This window comes from Natator depressus, chromosome 10, assembly GCF_965152275.1.
Source record: "Natator depressus isolate rNatDep1 chromosome 10, rNatDep2.hap1, whole genome shotgun sequence".
In the NCBI taxonomy this organism is placed as follows: domain Eukaryota; kingdom Metazoa; phylum Chordata; order Testudines; family Cheloniidae; genus Natator; species Natator depressus.
Genome location: NC_134243.1, coordinates 9,071,899 through 9,095,157, shown reverse-complemented (window position 1 = coordinate 9,095,157; position 23,259 = coordinate 9,071,899). Strand labels below are relative to the sequence as shown.

The 23,259-nt window shown below is 39.4% G+C and overlaps 1 protein-coding gene across 2 annotated transcripts in view; it reads right to left on the bottom strand.

The window, feature by feature from the left end:
• Positions 1-786: 786 nt before the first annotated feature.
• Positions 787-23,259, bottom strand: part of SMURF1 (SMAD specific E3 ubiquitin protein ligase 1) — a 58,870-nt gene continuing 36,397 nt past the window's right edge. The window contains exons 9-18 of one of the 2 annotated variants that reach the window (XM_074965146.1): positions 20,888-21,034; positions 20,015-20,216; positions 18,725-18,828; positions 16,157-16,271; positions 12,090-12,268; positions 11,104-11,241; positions 9,438-9,558; positions 7,590-7,791; positions 6,598-6,673; positions 787-5,456 (exon numbers count right to left, since the gene is read on the bottom strand). In XM_074965146.1, the coding sequence (XP_074821247.1) occupies positions 5,357-5,456; positions 6,598-6,673; positions 7,590-7,791; positions 9,438-9,558; positions 11,104-11,241; positions 12,090-12,268; positions 16,157-16,271; positions 18,725-18,828; positions 20,015-20,216; positions 20,888-21,034 (1,384 nt within the window). In that variant the 3' untranslated portion in view covers positions 787-5,356. Of the gene's footprint in view, positions 5,457-6,597; positions 6,683-7,589; positions 7,792-9,437; positions 9,559-11,103; positions 11,242-12,089; positions 12,269-16,156; positions 16,272-18,724; positions 18,829-20,014; positions 20,217-20,887; positions 21,035-23,259 lie in introns of both variants that reach the window. The other variant, XM_074965145.1, reaches the window with a different exon arrangement.

Below are 23,259 nucleotides of genomic sequence, written 5' to 3'. Positions count from 1 at the left end.
TACAGATGGGGTAACTGCAGAAGAGGGCTGGGTACAAGGGAAATGAAAGAGGCAGGGGGTGTGGAATGAACTAAAGGGATAGGGAAGGGGGTAGCTGGGGATCAAAATATAAGATACATTTGTACAAATGTATTAAATAAGTTTACCAATCACCACCTATCCCACTGTTTGTATATTACAACTCTTCCCACCACCTTTTGTCTTGCTTTTTTAAACTAAGCTCTTTGGGGCAGAGATTGTTTTCCCGCGTGTTTGTACAGTGCATAGCACACCACAGGCAGCATCATAAATACATAAACAAGTGAGGTCATTAATGGGCAGATCCTTATCACCAGATGCTGTTTCCACCAGACTTGTTGAAAGAAGGCAGAGGAAATGGAAAACGTAATCCAAGAGGTTTATTCCATCTGGACCTCCTGCATTTCTGTTTATAAGAGGGCAAGTTATTTGTCCACTAACTATCCCTATATTTTCCTTTAGCAGAAACTTTACATTTTTCTGTCTCTACCAAAAGTTCAGAGAGTACAATATAGCCCTATCATCTCATTTGCTTTAAAGCAAAAAATCCAAGACCCTCACTTCAAAAAAGTATCAATTAATTGACAGACAGCCACCTATTTAGAGTGTCAGGAAGAAAAAAAAAATTCCAAAGCACTATGGGTTTGCATACCAAAAGAAGTCTATGGAGACCAGGAATTTTTTTTCCAAAGTATTTAATAAAGAAAACACAAGGTAGCACAAATGCTTGACAGAGCAGTGAAGAATTGATGGCTTTTTCTGTTCCAAACCATCAGCAAAAGTGGTTAAATCCCTACTAGCTGGTTGAAAAAGGAAAAACTTGGATTAAGGCCACAATCATTCACTCATTACATGTAGATTCACTTATTATACCATGAAACTGACTCAACAACAAACAGCAAAAACAGATGAATGATCCCAGTTTTGTAACAATATACATGAAGATCAAACAAACCATAGCAAGAAAAGCTTTAGACAGGAAAGGCTATGCCACAACACATGCCTCTGTATCAACCCCAGAACACCCATATCCACCTTGGAAATACAGCCAAGCATTAGTCTATGTCACTTCGGTAAAATAAGTTTCTCATTGCCAAAGCAAAACATTAGTAATATGAGACCACACTTGTCAGTTACTTTTACCCAAGTACCATTAAAATGGAATATCTGTTTTTCCTGAGGGTAGAGATTTTGCAGAAAGGAAGGAAGCTGCAGAAGGAGCAGCAAAAATCATGACAAGCCAGAGGAGGGAAGCAAATTAGGACTGGTAAAAATGTCCCAACAAACTGTACAGCTTAAAAGATAACGAATGCTACCTGGGGAAGATTTTCATCTGAAGAACCCATGTGTTCTCAGTTAAATCTAACGGATTTCTTTGCTATCTTTCACAGCTTGTCTGCAGAGAATTAGACAATGCTGTGGTAAAAGTGTCTGGTCACCACTAGAGCGTCCATCATTGTTAGTGCTGCATTAGTGATTAACCAATGCTTTACAAAACTTTTGTAAAAACCATTATAGATGCAGACTGTCAAACACCTTAGGTTCTACTGTAAGCTTTGCTAAATACTCAGTTTAATTGCATTTCAAATCCATTTCTTTGTTGCCTTCCCTACTGTTCTACCATTCCCCAAATATGGGCTGACTGACATCACTCCCTTAGTCACAATCATCACTTCTTATCCACAGTTTGAGAAACAAAATGGTAGATACCAAGAGTTTAAAGTTGTGAGTTTATTGCATATGTAACAAAAATGAACATGACCTCCTGGGTCCAGCCTACTATACAATCACTGTTTATTCCAGCTGGTTCCATAACCACATTAAATAGAACTAGTATTTCTTTAAATACTTTGATTTAGACATAAAATGAAACTTTAGTGTACAACTTTCACAAAATAAATCTGCAATAAAAACAGTGGGAAGAATAACAAGGATAGCAGCAATACTTAAACAAGACATTACAAAATAATAAATTAAAAATACATTATAAAGTGGTCAAGGAACAAAAATTAACAAATTAAAAACAGAATCACATATACTGTGTTTCGGGACCCTGCTGTGCGACACAGCAGTGACCCTGGGCACAGAGTGTGTGGTGGCGGGGTCTTTACTTTTATGAAATCTGCTAGGATTTCAAAACCACCTTCCTTGACTTGAACTAAAAATGTACAGCTGAGCAAGCTTTGATTTCACCATCTCAACCAACAAGCAGCCTTTTAAAGCAGGGCTCTGTCAAACATAATGCCCAAGTTAACTAACATTCATAAAGCAGTCTCATTTCTTCCCGATTTAAAACACAAGCAGAGTGGTGGTCTCCTACGTCCCTGAGTGTATAGGATCGGCTGATAAGCAATATCAGGGCAAGTACTGAAAGTCTGTACCACTGGAGCAGTTTCTAAACTTGCTTTTGGAATAGGTACAAGAAAGAATTCAGAAGATGTAACTTGCACTTTCCTCAGGTCTGCTCCAAAATGTATTTGTGTACAAGGCAGATGGGTGATGGTGAAATGTGAACGGTAAACTTTTCTGTGTTATTCTTTGGGCAAGTCTGTAAACAACCAACCAGTTCAAACACTGGAAGTTGTTGCAGAGAACACATTCCATCTTCTTCATGCTGGCAGACCACAAGGGAAAGAACATGCTTTAAAATTCTGGGTGTCAGAGGTGACAAGAACAGACTCAGAAAAAACCTCAGTCAGTCAATGACTAAGTTCCCTCCAGCACCATCTCATCTCAACTTTCTGCTTGTCTTTCACAATTTCTTGGCCATGAAACCAGATGTGAAACCAGAATAGTGAGTCTTAGGCAGAACCAAGCATTGTTTTAAACCCACACTTGCCTAGCTTGTTTATTTTCTCCATCCAGACAGTTTCAAGGCCTCCCTCACACATTCATGTACAGAATGATATAAAATTAATGCTCCATTGTTACGGTAGTGGCACAAAATTGAAGACAACATAACGGGAGAGGTGGGAAAGCTGTTTCAAAGATTTATCGCTTAAGTAATTTAGAGGACAGTTCCCTCTCCTCACTGCTGCCAACATGGAGAAGGGACATCAGCACGGCTTTTAAATATATAAAAACATAGAACTTTACAAAACAGAAATCCTTGCCTATTTTGTGCAACCAACGAAGTGTTGATCTAAAAAGAGAGAAACTATCACATGCTAACTTGCTTGCTGACTTGCAGTTCTCCGGACTGAGAGCCCTCATCCTCACCTTGATTGGTTTTAGAGAGCCAGCTGTGCTTTTGTGTGAAGCTAGTGGGTTTATTTATTTATTTATTGTTAGCCCTTTCAGTGAAAAAAAACCACAACGTGAGACAGCATATAATATTTTGGGGCAACAACCTGTTTTGGATTTTTCTTATCTGCCTATGGTATATTGCACATACAAATGCATTGAAAGGGTTAAATACATCCCATTGGCAGTGACTGATTTCATAGCCATTTTCAACAAGCCAGGACTAGTGGAATTACATTACCCAATACAAGACTGCACAGATGTGCGGCTGCAGAAAGTTGCATTTTTCCCTCTACTGCAAGTGTCACACAATTTCTCCTTCCATGCCCAATAACCCATAATGCAGAAACTGGTCCTTAAGTGCCACTAGATTCTAAAGACTCTGCGTACAGCTGTCTGAACAGGTCTTTCTTACAAAATCCTGCCATGTGAGCTTCTCTAGCCAAACTGTGCAAATCTTACAAAATTATACAATTTCCTACTTGGAATGCAATTCTGACACCTCCAACATCAAATCACAAGACTTATGGTCAATGGAAAATAAAACAAAGGGGGAAGATTCCAGGATTTTGACAAGTATATAACTTTTTGTCCTATCACAGTTTAAAGCTATTATCAAATTCAATTAAAAAAGACAAAATAGAAATATTCCAGTAGACATTTTCTAAGAACAATCTCTGACCCACAGCTGAATTCCAATGCACTATTCCATAACCATAACATCTGTTAAATGTTTCAGTAACGAATCTCTCTAAAAATCAGGCTTGCCAAAGAAAATCCTATACAAAGCAAGTCTGCTTTACTTATGTTTAGACATGTTTGATGGCTAACTTGCTCTTTATGAACTCATGTTATTTTGTTAAAATACTGTCTTATCTTGGTGTGCAAACTGGAAGAAATGTTATTTGACCCAGGTACTTGATTTGCTTTCGTTTCCCATTGCACTGGGAATCCATTTTAGCAAATGAGTTAGAGTACCAACCTTGAACATTAGTTTCAGATAGTTGAAAAAAAATGCCATACGTGGCACTCTGGAGTAATTTCCATCTCTATAGAACTTAAAAGATAAAACCTTCCAATAGCTTTACGTAAAGTTTAGACTTTATTCACTATATAGTTATCCTTTTACCTCCCCCTCAAAAACACCTTTCACAAGGCCAATGACTTAACAGAACTTTGTTCCATTAGCTTAGCTTTTAGCAATTTCCTCATAAAATCTTTTAGAATTTCAACTCACAAGTGTCTCTCAGATAAAACAGTGGCACAGAAATCACAGCTTTTTGGATTTATCTGATTTGAAAATTTTGTCTGTTTGCTTTCTCTTTACCAAGCTTCTTTGAAATGTAGTTACATTTGGACAGACTATGGTAAGTGAATCTGCTGGAGAAATATTTTTCCCATGTGCAAAACAATTAAATTTCAACCAGGACATCCAAAAAGAAATAATATACACCACTTAAGCTGCCCTGGATTCCTTCATTTTTCTAGACGTGAGCCACTACTTTCACTGAGAGCTTCCTGCTAAGGCAGAACTTCAGTTACATGTGCATATGGAGTTTTATTTTCTGCTAGAAATTTGTTTTAACAGGTGTTTAAAACGTGCAATTCTGAATTCCAGTGCCAGTCAGATATTCAATAGCTGCTGGACTCTATAAGAGGCTCAAGCTTGCTTTAAGACAAAATAGCCAGGTACTCCTACCAGTTGCAAGTCCTCAGCAAACCAAGCTCAGATACTCAACTACAGATTGATACTCCTATAAAAAGACCACAGGTCATTGACCCTATCACAATATGTGTTACAAGTCTAGCAGAATATCTGGTGTAATCAAAGCCAAATGCTGAACTTGGCTGCATTTCATTTTATGGGGATGGAAGAAGAGGGTGGGGATTATTGTAACAAAGGGGAGAAAATGGCTGGGAACCACCACCAAAAGCCCCCTCCCCCCACCAACAAAGGAGGGGAAACAACCGCATCTCTCTAAGTTGTCTAGTGTTCCAATGCTTCAGACAGCTTAGCAGGAAGTTCACAGCAAGCTTCTTCTAGCTTTTGATCTGGTGGTCCATGAGCTAGTGTCTGTTTCCTTTGGTTGCCTCTTCACTCCACAGCAAATCCACATGTCTCTTCCACAGCTGTCAGTAGCTTCTCATAAAGCTTCTCATATGACTCATAAGGCGGAATGTCAATCCGGTTAAAGCTAGCCAAGATGAAAATAACAGTATGAACATTGCTGTATATGACCCAAAACATTTCACTTGCAAAAACCTAGTTAACCCATGTTTAAAGATGTACTCTATAAAATGAACCGTGGTAAAGGTGAAAATTATTAGCTGTTTCAGTGACCAAATTAAACAAGATTAGGGCTTACTTAGCACCTTTTCCTGTAGTTCATGAACCTGCACATGGGAGATGTGAACTGGGGAAAAAGGAATTTTGTTAGCATTTGAGCTTGTTTAACTTCACTGTTCAGTGTTACCCTTTACCTAGTTTTTTTAAAAAAAATATTGCCTCTAATATGGCTACACTTTTTAAAATAAAAATTTAGTTTTCACATGTGAAATTTTTGATAATTTTTTTTTGCTTAATAATAATGTATAATTCCAATGGTGGAATAAAGTTAAAAGCTTTCAATAAAAATACAAACATTTCCATGCAATATTTGACCTGAAAACACTTGCAACATGTAAAAGGCACCAGGTTACCGTGCCTCTGGCTAGCATCCAAAGCATTTTGAAGCACTGGTTTAGTCATCGTAACGCTAACTTTTTCCTCGCTTAACAGGGGGAGAAGTTACTGAATCCAAAGCGTTTCCTGTATCAAGACAATACTACTGCTGTCTGAGGTCCAATGAAATGTCAGACAGCAGCGTGCCTAACATACAGGGCAGCACTGGCTACATACTTTGCCCCAAGTATGAGGCATATTAGGGCAGCAGTTAAGTGGATAATTTATTGAAAGTGTTGCTTCAAAGTAAGAGTTTTCCTACATTTTGGTTCTGAATGCCAAAATATTTAGGGTACCTATTAAAATGGCTTCCTGTACACAAGAGAGAGAGAGTTGGTCTATGCAAAAGCTAATCTCAGATTCTCTTGAAGCTCAATTCTGCAAATGTATTAGTAGTGCCTTTTTTCTAATTTTATAGCTAAATGTACATGCAAGAACACCATTACTGTACTGCTGCACAAGGAATACATGGAATTACTGAATCATTGTCTTTGATTATTTCTTGTAATGAGTATCCCTTTATCTGTGAAGACTTGACTGGACAAATGGAAATAAATTAATATACTGTGCACCAACACAAGAGGAAGCAGATTTTAACAACACCTTCATCTTACCAAGTGTGGGCTTTTGGAAGGTTGTCTGTATTTGCATCTATCAAATGGATGGTAAACAGCCTGGGTCCTGCAGCGCCTGTAGAACCTTACAGACAGATATTCTAGTTAACGCACTTCAGCAACACAGCTCTAATACATAATGAATTTGCCAAATACTGGGGGAGGAAGGGAATTCATTCCGATTTCAAGCAGGAATGTACCAGAGGTTAACTGCGCACACCAGTCAGTGCAGAGTTGGCCCAGGGGTTTTGGGGAAATAGCTGGAAGTAGCTTTGTTAAGAACAAAGATATCACCCAACATGGCCCTCAGAAAACATATGGGTTTTTACTTAAATAAGAGCTTCCCCGTTTTCAAAATGGGAGAGCTGTTAGGGCAAGCAGCACTTGGGAGATGCACACAAAACACTACGTCTGCAAGGCTCCATTTATTCTCAGCCAACATGTATCTATAATGGGTCCATTCATAATGTGCTTAAGACACTGAAATTCTGTTGCCAGAAAGGCAATTTCGGGAGATACATTTGAAGTCTAATAAAAAAATACTTATAGCAAAGGTTTTGAGTCAGAGTATAAAATCTTCATTTAAGAAACAGTTTAAGTTGTTCATGTGTACTCAGGGACCCTATGAGATTTGTAAATTTCATGCACTTAAATATACAGTGGTTGTATATACAATGATTTTAACTACACCAGGCTGGAAAATAGTCTTCTCAGGAGACTGGCACATACTAGTGGTGACACCAACTGAACTGCTACCTGATAACAGGAATACAGACTTGTCAATGCATCTCACTACCGGCAACTGCTAACGTGTTCATTACTGGCAGAGGTGTTGAAAAATGAGAACTTCAATTCAAGGGCAGGGTTTCAGTAATTAGATTACTAAATTCTAGGACCACATATTGACATGCTACTATTATTGTGCAGTGAATATGGAACAACTTTTACTGCCTTCTACGACTATGCATTAACTCAGACTCCACATCAGTCACCTTGCAAAGCCTTGAAACCTTGAAGAGGGACACGTGTGGACCCAGTCACAAACTGTAACAGCCTCGCCCTTCTTTCCTCATCAAACGTTTCCACGGCTTGCCAAAACCACTTTACGATATTGCTATCTGCCATGCAGTGCTTTAGACGTGTGTTTGACTTCCAGTCATTCAGGTCTATCTTATCCAGGCCTCCTATTATTAGCTGTTACATAATTAAAAAACACTTTAAAGCAACAGGCACTGAAATGATATCTTACGTTAATATCTATTACCCCAACCTGCTTTACAAACTGTAATATACTGCACATACACAAATCATTTTACCCACAATGAAAAAGTTTTCTGGTACACAGTATATAGTAATGCTACTAAACAGCTCAAGACAGGAGGTGAATACCCTCTCCAATTGAAACGGCAAGTGGATTTTAGGTAGGCGAATGCAATTACCTAAACTGGGTTTTGGAGAAGAAATCAGAGCCAACCCTCTACTTTAATTATCACTAGTTTTTTTGTTTTGTTTTGTTTTTAACATGTAACCTGAAAAGCACAGTGAGACTCCTTACACTATACCAGAGCTTCAGACTTAGGCAAATGAGGGTCACCTAATGAATCATACACACCACTTTTCATAGCACTTTATCTGGAGGTCTTCCATCCCACCAATGACTACAGCCAAACCCTGCTTAATTTGTGAGATCTTACCAGATTACTGCCAACTGTGCCATGGCAAATATATCTATACGCTATTCTGTTTATCATCTCTAATATAGACTACAAAACAAATTCCTCATCTCTCTTCCATAAGTGAAAATGGAATGTTGAGTAGTGGGAAAAAGTCATGATAGGCCACGGTCCCAACCAGCTGGAATGGTGATAAGGAAGTGGGGATACAAGATCCAATTGCTTAAAATTAATGATATTGTATACTCCAAAGGTACTCAGACTGTTTCAGGTGGTGGACCACATTTTAAAAAAGAGTATTGTCTCATGGATCTGTCTTGTGCCATGATCTGTAGACACCCTTCCCTCTCATTCACATTCATTTAACATTGTGATATTTTCCATATAAACAAATGCTGCCATTGCTACAAAGTTTTTAATGCATTTTTTATTTGCCTTTCAAGGCAATTTAGAAGACTGAAACAAGAAATAGCATTATGTGATTAGCTGGCATGCCACAGATTGCTAGCAAGTGCTTCCAGGACCATCAATGGTCCGCAAGCTACAAGCTGAGAACATCTGCTTTACTATTAAAGGAGCAAACCATTTGCACTGAAAGAACACAAAACAGAAATAAATGAATGTGATATAAAGAAAAAATACTATTTTAAGTGGCTGCATTTTGAAATTCAGGTTTTAAATAACAGGCCCAGGTCTTTTCTGTATATTCTATACTTAAATTTTCTGCTTTCATTTTAAGTACTCTAATTTTTGCTCTATGTAGCGTCAATAAATGACCTGGATTGTAAACAACTACAGAAGACAAGCTGTTCTGAGGAGGCTAACAAGCTAGACCCTCTCAATTCCCTGTTTATGCGATCTGCAATATAGAATCAGTCTTATTGCTGAAAAAACCAAAACTGTCCACCCTCCAGCATTAGCCCTTGGTAAAAATACATGTTGTCTAAACATCTCCCATTTTAGACAGCCCTAGCCGTAATGCTAGTATCTCACGCGTACAAAAAAGCCAGAACAAACTAGCAACTGTGATTAAAATGACACAGCTTTCTAGTACTGTTCATTATAATTGAAAAGGGCAAAACAATTTTTACATTAATACTCTAAACATTTGCTCATGGGTCATCCTGATCACAAAATAAAGTCATTCTGAATGATTAACACGTGTACCTCAAGCTCCTTCTGGTCAAAAGGCTTTAGTAAGTGTTGAGGAATAAGTTCATTAAAGCCTTTTTGTAGAGCCAGAAATTGTGCCTCAATTCCTCTCATAAATCGCCAGTTTACATACAACCTGGGGGGGGAAAGCCCAAAATGGAAAGTTAGGAGCAATGTGCTGGTTAGAACAGGGCCTTTTTATATTAGCAGAGTAGAAAAGTTTGGTCAAAGACCTATTATGGTTTGGATAGACAAAAAACTGTGTTTACAGAAAAAACGTTTTTGACCATTTTCCTTCCATAACTACCAGTTCCATATCAACACAAAGAAAACAAGAACTAACTTTAAAAAACCTCAATTTATTCCTCCTAGCTCTTATGGCACATATACAAATTACACTGGTATGTCAGGAAGGTATATAAAGATGAAAACTTCATACAAAATCAGGCCAGAAAAGTCAGCCCTAACTAGTTACTGGGAATAGGTCACTGGATCTTGTTTGTATCATTCGTTACATCTCCCATCAATTCAGAGCATTTGTATTCCCAGCCTAAGGGAAAGCAGTAAATTAATGTTTGAAATGCCTCAAAAAAAAGTATTATTCTGTACTTAGGTGTTGCAGATTTTCTGAAAAAAAATCTTAAAGTTCTGCCCTCAACCATCAGTCTCCCTTCAAATACCTATCACCACTTTTAGGCATGTCTGCTAAGCACCAGCTCAGAAGTCTAATCCCAAAATGAATTTAGTCATGTTTTTCAATATCAGTAAGTAACAGGACAGAAGTCAACTGAAAGCAGCAATGAATTAATATGTATAATAATAAACAACTAAGGGAGAAATATGAACCTGCTCTCTACGTTTGATATAGGTGTGATCTTGAATTCTCTTTGGATTTTTTCCTAAAAAGAGATGTACCTAGCTCAAGCACAAATTATTGGACACCATCCAGGAATTTATGGATGAAATTCTATGTACTCTGCAATGCTGCAGATTAGACTAGATGATGGGTTCTCAATCAGGTGGTCATAACCTGCCCTTCCCATATTGCTAAATAGAAGGTGGGTCTGGTATGGAAAAGGTTTAGAACCCCTGACTAGAGAATTATACTAGTCCTCTTCTGGCCTTAAAATCCATAAATCTATACCTTATAAATCCTGCAGCAAAAATGTCCCCAAATCTAAGACCCTTAGACCTATTTATCCTTCAGAATAGACTGATTTAGTGCCAGCAGAAGCTACTGCCATGCAGAGAACCACAACTCAGAACAGAACTTGGTCTTTCACTCCAATGGCTTTGCAGGGGCTTAAGTGCCAAGGAGTTATTTTCTAGTAATTTGCTCTGCCTGATTGAAGGACCACTGTTTACTTGCTCAGAGAAAGGTCTTCATTCCTCCCTAGACAAAGGAGGAGTCATTATAATGGACACAAGTGGTTGTGATGGGCTGGAAATGGGAACTTTCAGGAAAGCAAAGGATTTTCCAACGTGCTTTTTCTATGTGAATCTTTTTTCCTCCAAGTCCTAAACAAAACATACACTTGTTCACTAAAAACAATTTTCAGAACTCCCTCTAAATGTGCACTCTTTGTTACTTCACTTTTCAGATCCTAAGAATTGTATAAAGAACTCATCTTCTCCAACCCCTTCCTGTTATGTTTGGGGCAGCTGATTCTTCCTGTGATACCTGACATATTCTTTCTTGTTCTCTTCTGTAACAGGAACATTTCTGCCATTTGGTTTGAGCTCATGCTGCAGAATCCGCCCAAAAGCATTGTGTTCCACACAGAAAGTATGATCCAACACCGGGGTGATGTCATTCTCTCTGTCAATTAAAAGGAAAAGGATAAAACTGACATTCCCCCCCCAGTCTGTTGATGCACACAGACCAGTTGTTTATTGAATACTTAAGCAAGTTAATCTGTGGAGTGAAGGGTCCAGCTGCCATCTTTCATAAGCCCTACATTTACTGTTTTCTAAGTTGCCTCTCTCATATATAGCCTTGTGGGTTTCAGAAGCCCAACCTATATGTTAGTTTCCCTTTTCTCTATCAGATTGGCACACCCTGCTAGTAAACAGACAGTTAATTGTTATATTTAAAATATAATTAACTGATTTGTTGCCAGATTTCAACGCAAAGTATGAGGAAGATCATGTAACTTTCTGAACTGCTGGTGAATTGACAATGAATTAGAACACAAAAGGAAAAGCTGCATGGATAAAAATGATTTGTCTTTGACCAATGAAACTCTGAAGGAATTTCAAATATATCTGAGTAAATCTAAGAGATGTGACTATAAAAGATAATTTCTTATGTATGTCTAAAACAGTAGAACCAAGGGCACACTCCCTCACTGGTTGTTTCCCAAGCAATCACACACAGAATTCATTAGATTTTGATATAAATAATTTCCACAACTGAATATTAGGCGACTAAGGACAAGGTTAGGATTTCCTTGAAGGATCCAGCAAGAGCGGAGCGGTGTCTGTATAAGAGCTTTCCTTCACAAGTACCTTCAATTCTTGGATTGGGAAGCAGCGGCTAGGAAATTGCGTGTTTTTGCAAAATCTGCTCTACTGTGAAGGCTCTCTTTTAATGTGATATCTTACTACCCCTGAGGTCTAGTGCTCTGTCTTCTACAGTTAAGTACTCGGTAAATGAATAGTACTTACAAAATCCAAACTAAACTCTTGTGCAGTTCTGGGTCAACAGATTCCAGATCAGATAGCTGAATGGGTTTCCCCAGCAGCTGTTTGTAGAAGGGAACTGTGAAACCCCCATTGATGTAGTGTCCATGGAACACAGCTAAACCCATTATCCGACCAACAAAATGGAAATATGATAAGTGATCCTGCAGGGGACACAGAAGAAAAAGAATAAATCATTGGAAAAGCAGTCCACTGCTGACATCTTGTGGCTATATTTATGCCAGTAGCAATGACTTTGTATCCAAGGATTTGCAACCTGCTGGGAACCAGGAGGTATGTCTCCACTGCTATGCAAGCCTGGGCTCACTCACATTTGAGCCCATACTCCCTTCTGTCTACACACAACTCTCTCAGGCTCTGGTTCAGACCTAGAGTCCTAGGTTACTGCAGTATTAGAGGGTTCAAACCTTTCTGCTTTGCAGTGTAGATACAGCCTCCTGACTGAAGTCCTAGAAGTCTACCAAAGGTATCCCACAATCTCATGGGCCAACTTCCTTTGTCCTCTCTATCCCAAGAACCGCCAGCTGACTGCAGGGAAATGGAAGCATCCGTCCCCCTGCTCCTTGCTGTAATACAGAAGCTTGGTGGGTCAGTATTTAAACCATGCATTGTTTTCTGACCAGCGAGCTGCAAACACACCATCAGAGAGCTTTCTGTGTTTGCAATGGAGACTGAACAGAAAAAGTGAGTGAGGCCAGCGAAATGAGACAGCTGCTGAAACTGGTCCCAGAGGAGGCTTTGCCTCAGGAGCAGCACAACCTGGGGCCACACTTGGAGGAGCTTTTTGATGCCCCATCCTCACCCCTAGGAACAGCCCATTCTCTCAAAGCTAGAAATTACTTCAGGAATGTCCATTATGCTCAACATGCTGGAGTAAACCACACACCTGACTGCCTCAGAAATCTCTGCCACCACTTTACCCACGGTTGATTTTTCCAACACCAAACTGGTTGGCAAAGAACCCGTAGCAGTCTGGGGTAGCCAGCCTCCAGACTGTTATAGCAACCTGCTTCTGGACCAGCATGGCTGTCCTCGTGTAGCTTTATGCTGGAGGGAGGTGTGGGTGGGGGTAGGGGAGAGGTAGGGTAAGCTGCTCACAAAATTCCAGAAATGTAGCTTTTCTTCATGTGAAAATTCTGAACCCATTGCTGATCATCCTGTCTGCATGATGATGTGGTCCCACCAGTCTATGCTTGTGGCTCTACTCCAGAAGAGCTGATCTACGCAGGGGGCATCAGCAGCTATACTGAATGTGCAGCATCAGCCTCTTTAAGTCTACCATGTTGTGTTCTCCTTGTTTTCTTCCTCCGCCTCCATCATAAGCTGAGTCAGGTGCCTTTGGTGGGCCAGAAAACACCACTGGAATGTCCACCAGCTTCTCATGGAAGCTCTGCCTGTTTCCAGACACAGGAGTGAAAGCACAAGCAAGAGAAGTGCTGCCAACACATTGCTGGTTCTGACAGCTGGGAGCACAGAGACCAAAATGATTGCTTGGCAGGATGTGTTAGCTAGCTGTTCAAATTTCCTGTAACATGCAGGGTGGACAGTCAAGTTTCCCACATTGCACCATGGTCAAAGGGCTAAAGCTGCCACATTTCAGGAGTCACTGGAAAGTCTGGGATATGGTTGGTGGGACTCAGGCCTGCATGGTGCACTGCAGACACCAGAGCTCCGAGTTCAAGCCTGGGGTAGAAAATTCTTAATGTACAGTTGACAATCAGTGTAGATGATCGAGCCCTGGGTTTTCTAACCCATAGTCAGCTGACGCGAGTCCCGCTAACTCTGGACTTACACTGCAATGTAGACATACCCAAAGAGTCATCATTTCACCTACTGTAATATGACCAAGCACAAAAGAGCCATTTAATGATAAGATGTCACAGACGATATCTAATGAATTAACTAGATCAACTTAATTTGGAATGGTCTCCAAACAACATCTGAAGGGTCCAAAATCAAAAAAAGAAATGCAAAAATATGAACCCAAAGAAACCCTTTAGAAATACAAGCAGAAGGGAAAATCCAAACAAATCAAATGCTCATCGAGTATTATCCGCTTCACCCCTAAATCTTGTTGATAATTTCTTCTGTTGGAAGTTGGCAAATAGCTCATTTCATCCAGTTCTAGACCAGCCACATGTTGCTTATGCTTGCAGGTTTGCCTCAATTTTTAAGGAGTAGGCTTTTTCAACCTGAGGCCAAATTTCTTCCAATACATCCTCTTGCACAGTGCCATCTTAACTTGTCAACACTGGGATTTTAGTCACTGATTTAACTGCATGAGGTGTAAGTCATGCCTACACTAGGGATCCCCCCAAAAAAATCACAGCCCAGGAGGCTGTGGCTGCAAGAAAAGCCCCTGGTGGCCACATGCAGCCACAGTGGCTGCATTTGAGAAACGCTGATCTACTCTGACCTCCTGCATAACACAGCCCAGAGGTCCTCCCTGAATTAATTTCTGTTTGAACTGAGAAAATCTTTCAGAAAAACATACAATTTTTAAACCAAGACCGGAAGTGATGGAGAATCCACCACAACCCTTGTTAAGTTGTTCCAAAGGTTAATTTCCCATCCGAGTCTGTCTAACTTCAACTTCCAGACATTGGATCTTGTTATACCATTGTCTGCTAGACTGAATATCCAATCATCAAATTTTTGTTCCCCATGTAGGTACTTATAAACTGTGATTAAGTCACCCCTTAATCTTCTCTTTGTTAAACTAAACAGATTGAGCTCGGAGTTTTTCACTATAAGGCATAGCTCCCAATTCTTTAATCAGTATCCTTGGCACTTCTCAGAATTCTATCCTGTTTATTAATAAACATCCTTTTGAGTTGTTTACCCCACAACTGGACACAGTGTTCCAGTAGCGACTGTACCAGATGCCAAATACAGAGGTAATATAACCTCCCCACTCTTACTTGAGGTTCCCCTGTTTATGCATGCAAGGATCACATTAGCCCTTCTGGTCAGAGTCACACTAGGAACTAATGCTCAACTGATTATCCACCATGATCACCAAGTTTTTTTCACAGTCACTGCTTCCTAGAATAGAGGCCCCCATCCTGTAAGTACGACCTACATTCTTTGTTCCTAGATATATAACTTTACATTTAAGCCATATTAAAGAGCATATTGTTTGTGCTCAGTTTACCAAGCAACCTAGATAACTCTGTATCAGTGACCTGTCCTCGGCGTTATTTACACTCCCCCAATGCGTGTGTCATCTGCAAACTATCAGTAATGATTTTATGTTTTCTTCCAGGTCACTGATAAAAAAATTAAATAGTATAGGCCAAGAACTAATCTCGGTATACCTCAGTAGAAACACCCTCTCAATGACAATCACCAGTTTATAATTATGTACTGAGACCTGTCCATGAGCCACTTTTTAATCCATTTAGTGTATGTCACGTTTAATACTGTACTAGTCTAGTTTCTTAATCAAAATGTCATGTGGTACCAAGTCAAATGTCTTAAAGAAGTCTAAGTTTATTACATCAGCACTATGACCTTTATCAACCAAATTTGTAATCTCATAAAAATCTAAATTAGTTGGACAGGATCTATGTTCCATAAACCCATGGTGACTGACATTATATTACCCTCGTTTAATTCTTTATTAAATGGAGTCTCATATTGACTTCTCTGACTGAGGGCAAAGTATGTGGGGCCACTCCACTCATTGGCTAGGCATTGTTCAGGAAGGAATAGTGCTTACACTTTCCAATACTTCCCAACCCTAGTATTTAAGAGAAGCTGCACCCATGCATATGGTCTTAACGGACCAGGTGTTTAACAGTACCAAAGCAGCTCACATGACAGCACACAGCAGTGCTGACATACCATAAGCCACATACTACTTCCTGGTACATCTGTCTAAAACTTGCTATCGCATTAGTTCATATCCCATCACAAAGCTTTATTGTTTACCCTCTTAAGATTGGACAATTATTAACAGAAGTAGAAGTGCGGTTGAGCTTCAACTGAAGTTTAACACATATGATTATTGCCCTAATGTTAATACTTACAGGATTGATAGAAGAGTCTGGATTGATTTGCAGCATGTAAATATTGTCAGTAGAGTACTGGAAGAGTCCATAATAGGGGTTCAACATTTCATGGCACAGTAAATATAACCACTCTCTGCCAAACAAAGCAGGATTTTAGTGAAAGTTTCACTGAAATTTCAAACATTTATTATAACTCTGTCAAACAGTCCTGAATGATTTATTTTCAATTTTATATCAGAAATCTGGTAATCTATATTGCTGAGGGTGGAGAACTATAAAGCTTCCTCTAGGAAGCCAGGAAACGTCTGGCTCATTTACATACAGATTTTGATTTTACTTTAAAAGTATTGTCAAGGAAATTAGCATTAATAAAAAAAAGTGGGAAAACAGACTCTAGTAAGCAGTTAGGGTAATGTAATCATAACTCATACTTTTCACTCAAACTGTGGGACTGAGTGTGATCAAAGGAAAACAAGTTGCTGGGTTATTTAATCAATGGATTGGCTGGAGCCCCCTTAACATGAGTGTTCATAATATTTACAGATAGCTAGCTCTGCACTAACTTTTGGTGCAGAGCTAGCTAACTGGAAGGATACGAGGCACCACTGGGCAACCTTTATTATGCATTAAAGTTTTTGAGCAGTTAATGTGTATTTGGGTCATATGTTCATATAAGTGATTAAGTGATGTAGGAGCCTAAGCCCCACTGACTTTCCAGGAGCTTTAGGCTCCTAAGCCACTTGTGTGCTTTTGAACATTTTACCCATATAGCAGGGTGGCTACCCTGCTCCTAAAATAGAAGGGGTTAAAAGCAGCCCTGGAGAGGGCTGTGGCTGGCTGATTGGGGAAGCAGCCACAGGTGGGCCACGCCCCAGTCAGGCCCCAGCTGGCCTGTATGAAAAGGCTGTGAGGCAGAGGCCAAGGAGTCTCTCTCGAGGCTGGGAGAGAGCAGGACCTGGCTGCCTGCCTGACAGGGTACTGAGGGTGGTGCTGTCCTGGGGAAGGAGCAGGCTGAGTTGGGGTGCTATAGGCTGTCAACTCCCCAGGCTGTAGGGCCTGGTCCAAGGCCCATAGAAGTACTGGGAGGCAGAGGAAGGCAACAGATCCAAACCCCCTTGCCTATGATGAGTGGCTTTTACGCTGCCATCTGCCCCAGGGTGCGGGGGCTTGGCGATGACTGGCAGTAGCCCAGACTGAGGCAAGGTGGGGATAGTGGGTTGGGGGTTCCCCAAAAAGGGGAGACCCAGAGGCAGAGTGTGGGGGTATGGCCAGGGGGCAGAACCCCAGAGAAACGGGCACCGAGGTCTGTGAGGGACACGGGGGCCAGAGCTGTGCAGATCACCGGCCTGCAGAGGGTGCTCCAGGCTAGAAAAGAGCTAATTCCCAACAACCAGCAGGAGGCGCAGCAGGGGTGAGTCTGCACTCCTTTACAACCCACTGGTGCCTTAATTCAGCACCCAGTCTTTAAAATTACAGATTTATATATGCATACATTTGAGAACACACACAAACATGAGTTTTGAGGAAAAGTTAAGTTTAAGGGCAATGATGTAATTGAAGGGACATCAACTTGAATTAGTCTTTTGGGGGGGGGGGGCAGTATTCAGTAGTTTCATGTACTACACATCTGCCCCACCAATGGGTTGTAGATTTACAATCACATTTTCGTATTTAAAAATGTTCTTTTAATTCCTCTTGCTGTGTGACAACCATACAAAGCTGACAATTTGGAAGAAAAGTGTGACTATCCAAAGTATGCCCAACTGAAATGAGGTTTATTTCAAACCTACTTCAGTTATAGAATTTTTAGGTATTATTACTAACAATAGTAGGAAAAATTTTCAGACTTAAGTGGCAGTTTTACGTTGACAGTATTCCCTCCAAAATGATCTGCAATTCAACCTGTATTTTCCCACACTTCCAGTAATAAAAGCAAAGGAGGAATGCGGCAGCAAAACAAACATACAGTAAATATTTTGCATAAAGGATCTCTCATTAAAGCAAACTGTATAACCAAGTGACTCATTGTAAGAAAAAGCAAGGTTTTAAAGTAATATTTAAAGGGGAAATGACTCAGAAGTACGAGGTGCTGGAAGGAAAAGTCACAGACAGCACAGTAATAGCAAAAAAGCAGCTTCCAAATGTTAAGCATTGATGTGACATGAAAAAGGAGGGGCAAAACCAAAAAGAATAAAGCAAATAAGAAAAATTACAAGCAGAATTTTGTGGAAAGTCAGTTTTTGGATAGAATTTGGAGATGGACAGGATCTTGATGAAAGTAACAGGGGTTATACTGTTCCACTATCTGGAACAAGAGAGTAGTCTAGCTACATAATTCTGGATCCTCTGAAGTTGTCTGCAGAGATTTGGGAAAATCATAAAAAGATATGGAACAGCATCCGTCTAGACAGGAAGTGATTAAGACCTGAATAAACATTGTAGCAGAGGCATTGTCAGGGTAAAGATGAATTCTCACAGCATGTCAGTGGTGGCAATAGGTGTAGGTCACTAAGCACTTTAAAAGGCTGTTTTACAGTTAAACTAAAACATTCCAGACAAAAAGGACTAAAAAAATCCAGGTCTCACCTTGCCACTCCACCATAATCCAAGCCTTCTTCTCCTCGAAATTTCACCATCAGCCTCTTTTTCAAGTCTTTTGGCCTCATCTTCATTATCTGACGGTAGGACTCCTATATATATATATATATTTATTACAAATAAGACAGTTCTTTCCTTTCCATGGTTATAAGTCTACTATAAAACACTAGAACCATATAGGTTGTCATTTGAGTCAAGATTTCCCCAGTATAATGAATTAGAGTATTTCATGGTTGGTGTCAATGTGAACTCCAATAACATCCCACTAGTATTAGTGTTAAATAGGAGAAGATACATGGAGTCTGATTCTATAAATTCAGATGTTTTTTCTATGTACACATGCTCTTAATACTACCCATTCCCAGAATAAGAAGAGACTTCCCCAATTAAAATAAATCTTTATATGACTGAAAAGCACAAGCAATAATGTCAATCAACGATAGATGGACTGGAAACACAACTAAGGGATTTCACTAAGAAAAATTCAGATTAATTTGTTAAAAATCTAACCAAACTGTCACATTAAATTCTTGACTGCTTGTAATTTTAGATAAAGAGGGTCAAGTTTCCTGCGAAGTCTACAGAAAGAAAAAAAGGTTTCAGTGAGACAAGACAAGCTGCACAAGTGTGGAAACGCCGGCACAGACTTCTCTCTGCATGGCACATTCTGAAGATATTTTCATACCACCACAACCTTATATTCAACATTTGAACCTCAGCAGTTAACATTTTCCTCAATGTTATTCCCCTATATTTTCATACTGTGCTGCTCTGCATTTAAAAAAAACTCTGTCGGTGTTGAGTTGCATGACCTACCCTCCCCACGCTCCTAAGGGAAGTGTGTGTGTGTGTGTGTGTGTGTGGGTGGGTGGGTGTGGGGGGGGGGGAGGGAGGGGGAGGGAAATACTCAAAACAAGCGAGGGCTCTAATCACAAACTGAAACTCAGAGTTAAGAAGGTAATAGGATAGGTCTGCTACCCAGTCAGAAAGGTAAAAAAAAAAAAAAAAACAAAAAAAAAACCAGACAGATAATTCAATATGCTCTGAAGTGGTACTTCAGCTGCCCTTCTCTAGCTACAAATTTAAGTATGAAAAATAATCCTGCAATTTTGTAGCCCAAGCTTATGTTTTACAGCAGCTTTATCTCCTTAGCCATATCTACTTTAGTACATGCCCTAGGATGAATCAGATTCACTGTGACCAAAGAGCAATTTTGCATAAGAACTAACAGCAGCATTTGACTCTCACATCTCACCGGTGATGCACAAACCTACATACCTCAAATATTTCTTCTCTGGATACTTCAATGCGGCAGTGACCAGCTTGTGGTTGCTGAAGAGAGAGTTCATGTCTAAGGACTTTTAATTTCTGTACTAAGTCTCTTTCATATCTTTGTGCAGGCAACTCCTCACCATCTTCTAATGACCCCTCATTTGGGACTGGCAAAGGCTGGCTCGGTTCTTTTAGTTGGCATTGATGGCTTTGGAAAAAACGAAGTAAAACATTTTCTCTAAATGCACAGCAGTAGAAAATGTGGCATAAGGCAATGGTCGTGACAATGAAAGAACTAGTTAGCCCGCCTTTTCATTAATACTTAAATGAAGCAAAGTGGATTGAGCAGCGTAATTACTGCAGCCCTGCTGCCTTTTATTGGAGGCTGTAACAAATCAGGATACATACAAAAACTGAGATAACTCAACTATTCCCAATTCAATGGTTCATGATAATACTATTAAGAAGTTCTGAAAGACAATATTATTCACCTTTGTACAATGCTTATATTGACTGCTGACTGAACAGTGATGAAAAATTTCATTGACTTCTCCAACACTGAGACCACTTTAAGAGCTAGGACATTCCATTACAAAACTGTTTGCATAAGAGCTTTATAAATTAAACAGCTTAAGACCACATTCTCATTGCATTTTACTTGGGCTCCATGCAAGTAAAACAAGTAACACCAAAACGAGGTAGTAAATACTGTATCTATTGTTAGGATTAAAAAAATATGCTGGTCTCAAAAAGTTACAGCATTATATCTAAATTTAACTGATTAGGGACAAAGAAAAAGCTAAGCTATTTTTAATAGATACTTCAAACCACAGGAGCCTAAAATTAAAAGATGAATTCTCTACTGTGTGAAGTTCTTACTTCATAATGTGATGTAATCTTGGGTCTGTGAACTGTGTGGTTCTGTTATTGTGATCTACAAAATATATTCTTCCAGACACTGTACTTCTCACTTCCCAACCCGGTGGCAGAGGTCCTAGTTCATCACAATTCACACTGTTAAGGTCTCTAGAGAGAGAGGAGAAGGAAAACAGTTAGAAAGTATTGGTAATTAAAAGAAAAAAACAAATTACTCTGAAAATAAGATGAGTGAACTTGGAGTTCATGAAGGCGAGGGGAGATTGGCCCCCGTCTTACATGGCATTCTGTTTTATTTGTTATGCAAGAAACCCAGATATTCAAATAGGAGGGACAGATCTGAAAACCAGGAATGTTATAAACACCTTGGAGTGACAGCAGAAAGCAAATTAGACATGAGTTTGCAATACAATATGGCAGCAAAGAAAGGTCAGTGTTGACAGTGTAGTTTTGGACTACACATTCAGAGGCACATCACTACAGAGCAATGAGATAATAGACCCTATTTGCAACTGCATCTGGAAAATTGCAGTCATTTCTGAACATCTCATTAACACAGAGAATGAGGAATTGGAAGGAGTTCAGAGTACAGCAATAAAAGTGATTAGGAGCCAGAGGGTTAGAACTGAAGAATAACTGAGAACTAAATACGGATACTTGGTTAAGCAATTAAATGGGGAATATTTTCAAATGGCGTAAACACCATGTAGGGATTGCTCATGGGAAGAGGACTACCAATACAAATGCACTAAAGGAAACTCCTTTAAACACTAACAGGGGCTTCTTCCCAAAAAATACAGCATTCAGAAATGTAAGACTATGAATTACAGTGTTCAAGAACCCAGACCGTTAAAAGCTGAGGTGGCTGACTATTCCCACTATCTTTTTGAAAGTGTTAGTGATAAAAATAGGTACAAGCAGGCAAGGAGATATCACTTCTAATGAGCAAGTTTCTGATTCTAACCATATGATTAATAATTTCAGTACAACTCATTTATCTAGGGAGGCATTGTTGACAACGTTTTCCTTTTCATTCTAGGTAATCTCAAATGTAATTTTTTACAAGTGCTATTGAAGACAGTACACTTACTTACAGGTAAAATTTCAATTCCATTGACATGATGTATTTTACACATGCAGAATTGCAAAGGCAGAGGACTCCAGCAGCCTAAGTATAGGAAAATACTAGTAGGGGCAAAAAAGGGATGGAGTCATTGAAGACTTATTTAGACACCAAAGTTGTTCTCATTAATAAGGAAGTGAAAAATGCACTAGACAGCTGCTATGATGCACATTTTAGTTGAGGTTCAACATGCTCCCTGACAGATATTCTGAATGGGAATATTCCTAAATCTAGCGATACATTATGAACCATAAGTCAGTGGATTGAGAGGCTATGGGGAAAGCACATTTTATATAATCTAAACTTCCTTAGTGTGGGAAAAAGCAGGTTTTCATCAGGTTTTCTAAAAGATTTCAGTTATGGCTATGTGTTTAGATCAGCTGTACATCTGAAACAGTAGTTTAGTGATCTGATCACATCCAATTTTTAGTGTACATTTGTGCTTAATGGCAAGGACAAGTTTCTGCCCCGATTATGAAGTCTTGTCTCAAAACAGGTACAGAAAGAGAGAACCACCTTTGCTAAAAAATAAGGCAATGTTATCGCTAGTAAGACACTGAGACCTGTTTACTTAAACTGTTGTTCTTGGAAGCCTGTCTCTGCACTTTGCTTCATCTATCCAGTATCTTGCATTACTCCAGTTAGTTATTTTGTCTGCACAGTGAGCATAAAGTTGCAGACTTTCATAGTTTTACTTTGCAGGCTTTGGGGCACAGACTGCCTATAGGAACATTATGGAGAAGCAAATCCCCTCAGGGAAACTAGCCAGCGATGGATGTGTAGTCACAAAAGACTGGATTAGCACAGGCTAATTCTTTAAAAAGGCTTTACCAAATTAATTTTGTGGAGGATTCATATTTTCCCAGCTGAAATCTGTTGGTCTGAAATTAAGAGAATTTTAAATAGTTCTTTAAAAGTAATTTTTCAAGTCTCTAGAGTGTAGAATTGGCAAAATATTTCTGCTTCAGCTGCACAAAAGGTGAGCCATACTATAATTGAAGACATCAACGAACCATTCAGGAGTCAGAAGTTATCAGTAGTCTAAAGCCAGCAGAATTTAGCTTTTCTCAGTTGAGCACTCAAACTGCTCTCAATTTCAGAAAAATTTTAGGTCATATTCAACAAAGCAATTTGCAACTTTATTAAAAGGATGAAGTCAAATCAATGTTTTATCAGTGTGACTTCAGTAAAGGTTACATGAAGTTTTTACTATATTTAAAAGTCGCCGGTAGTTAATTTGTAATTAATAAGC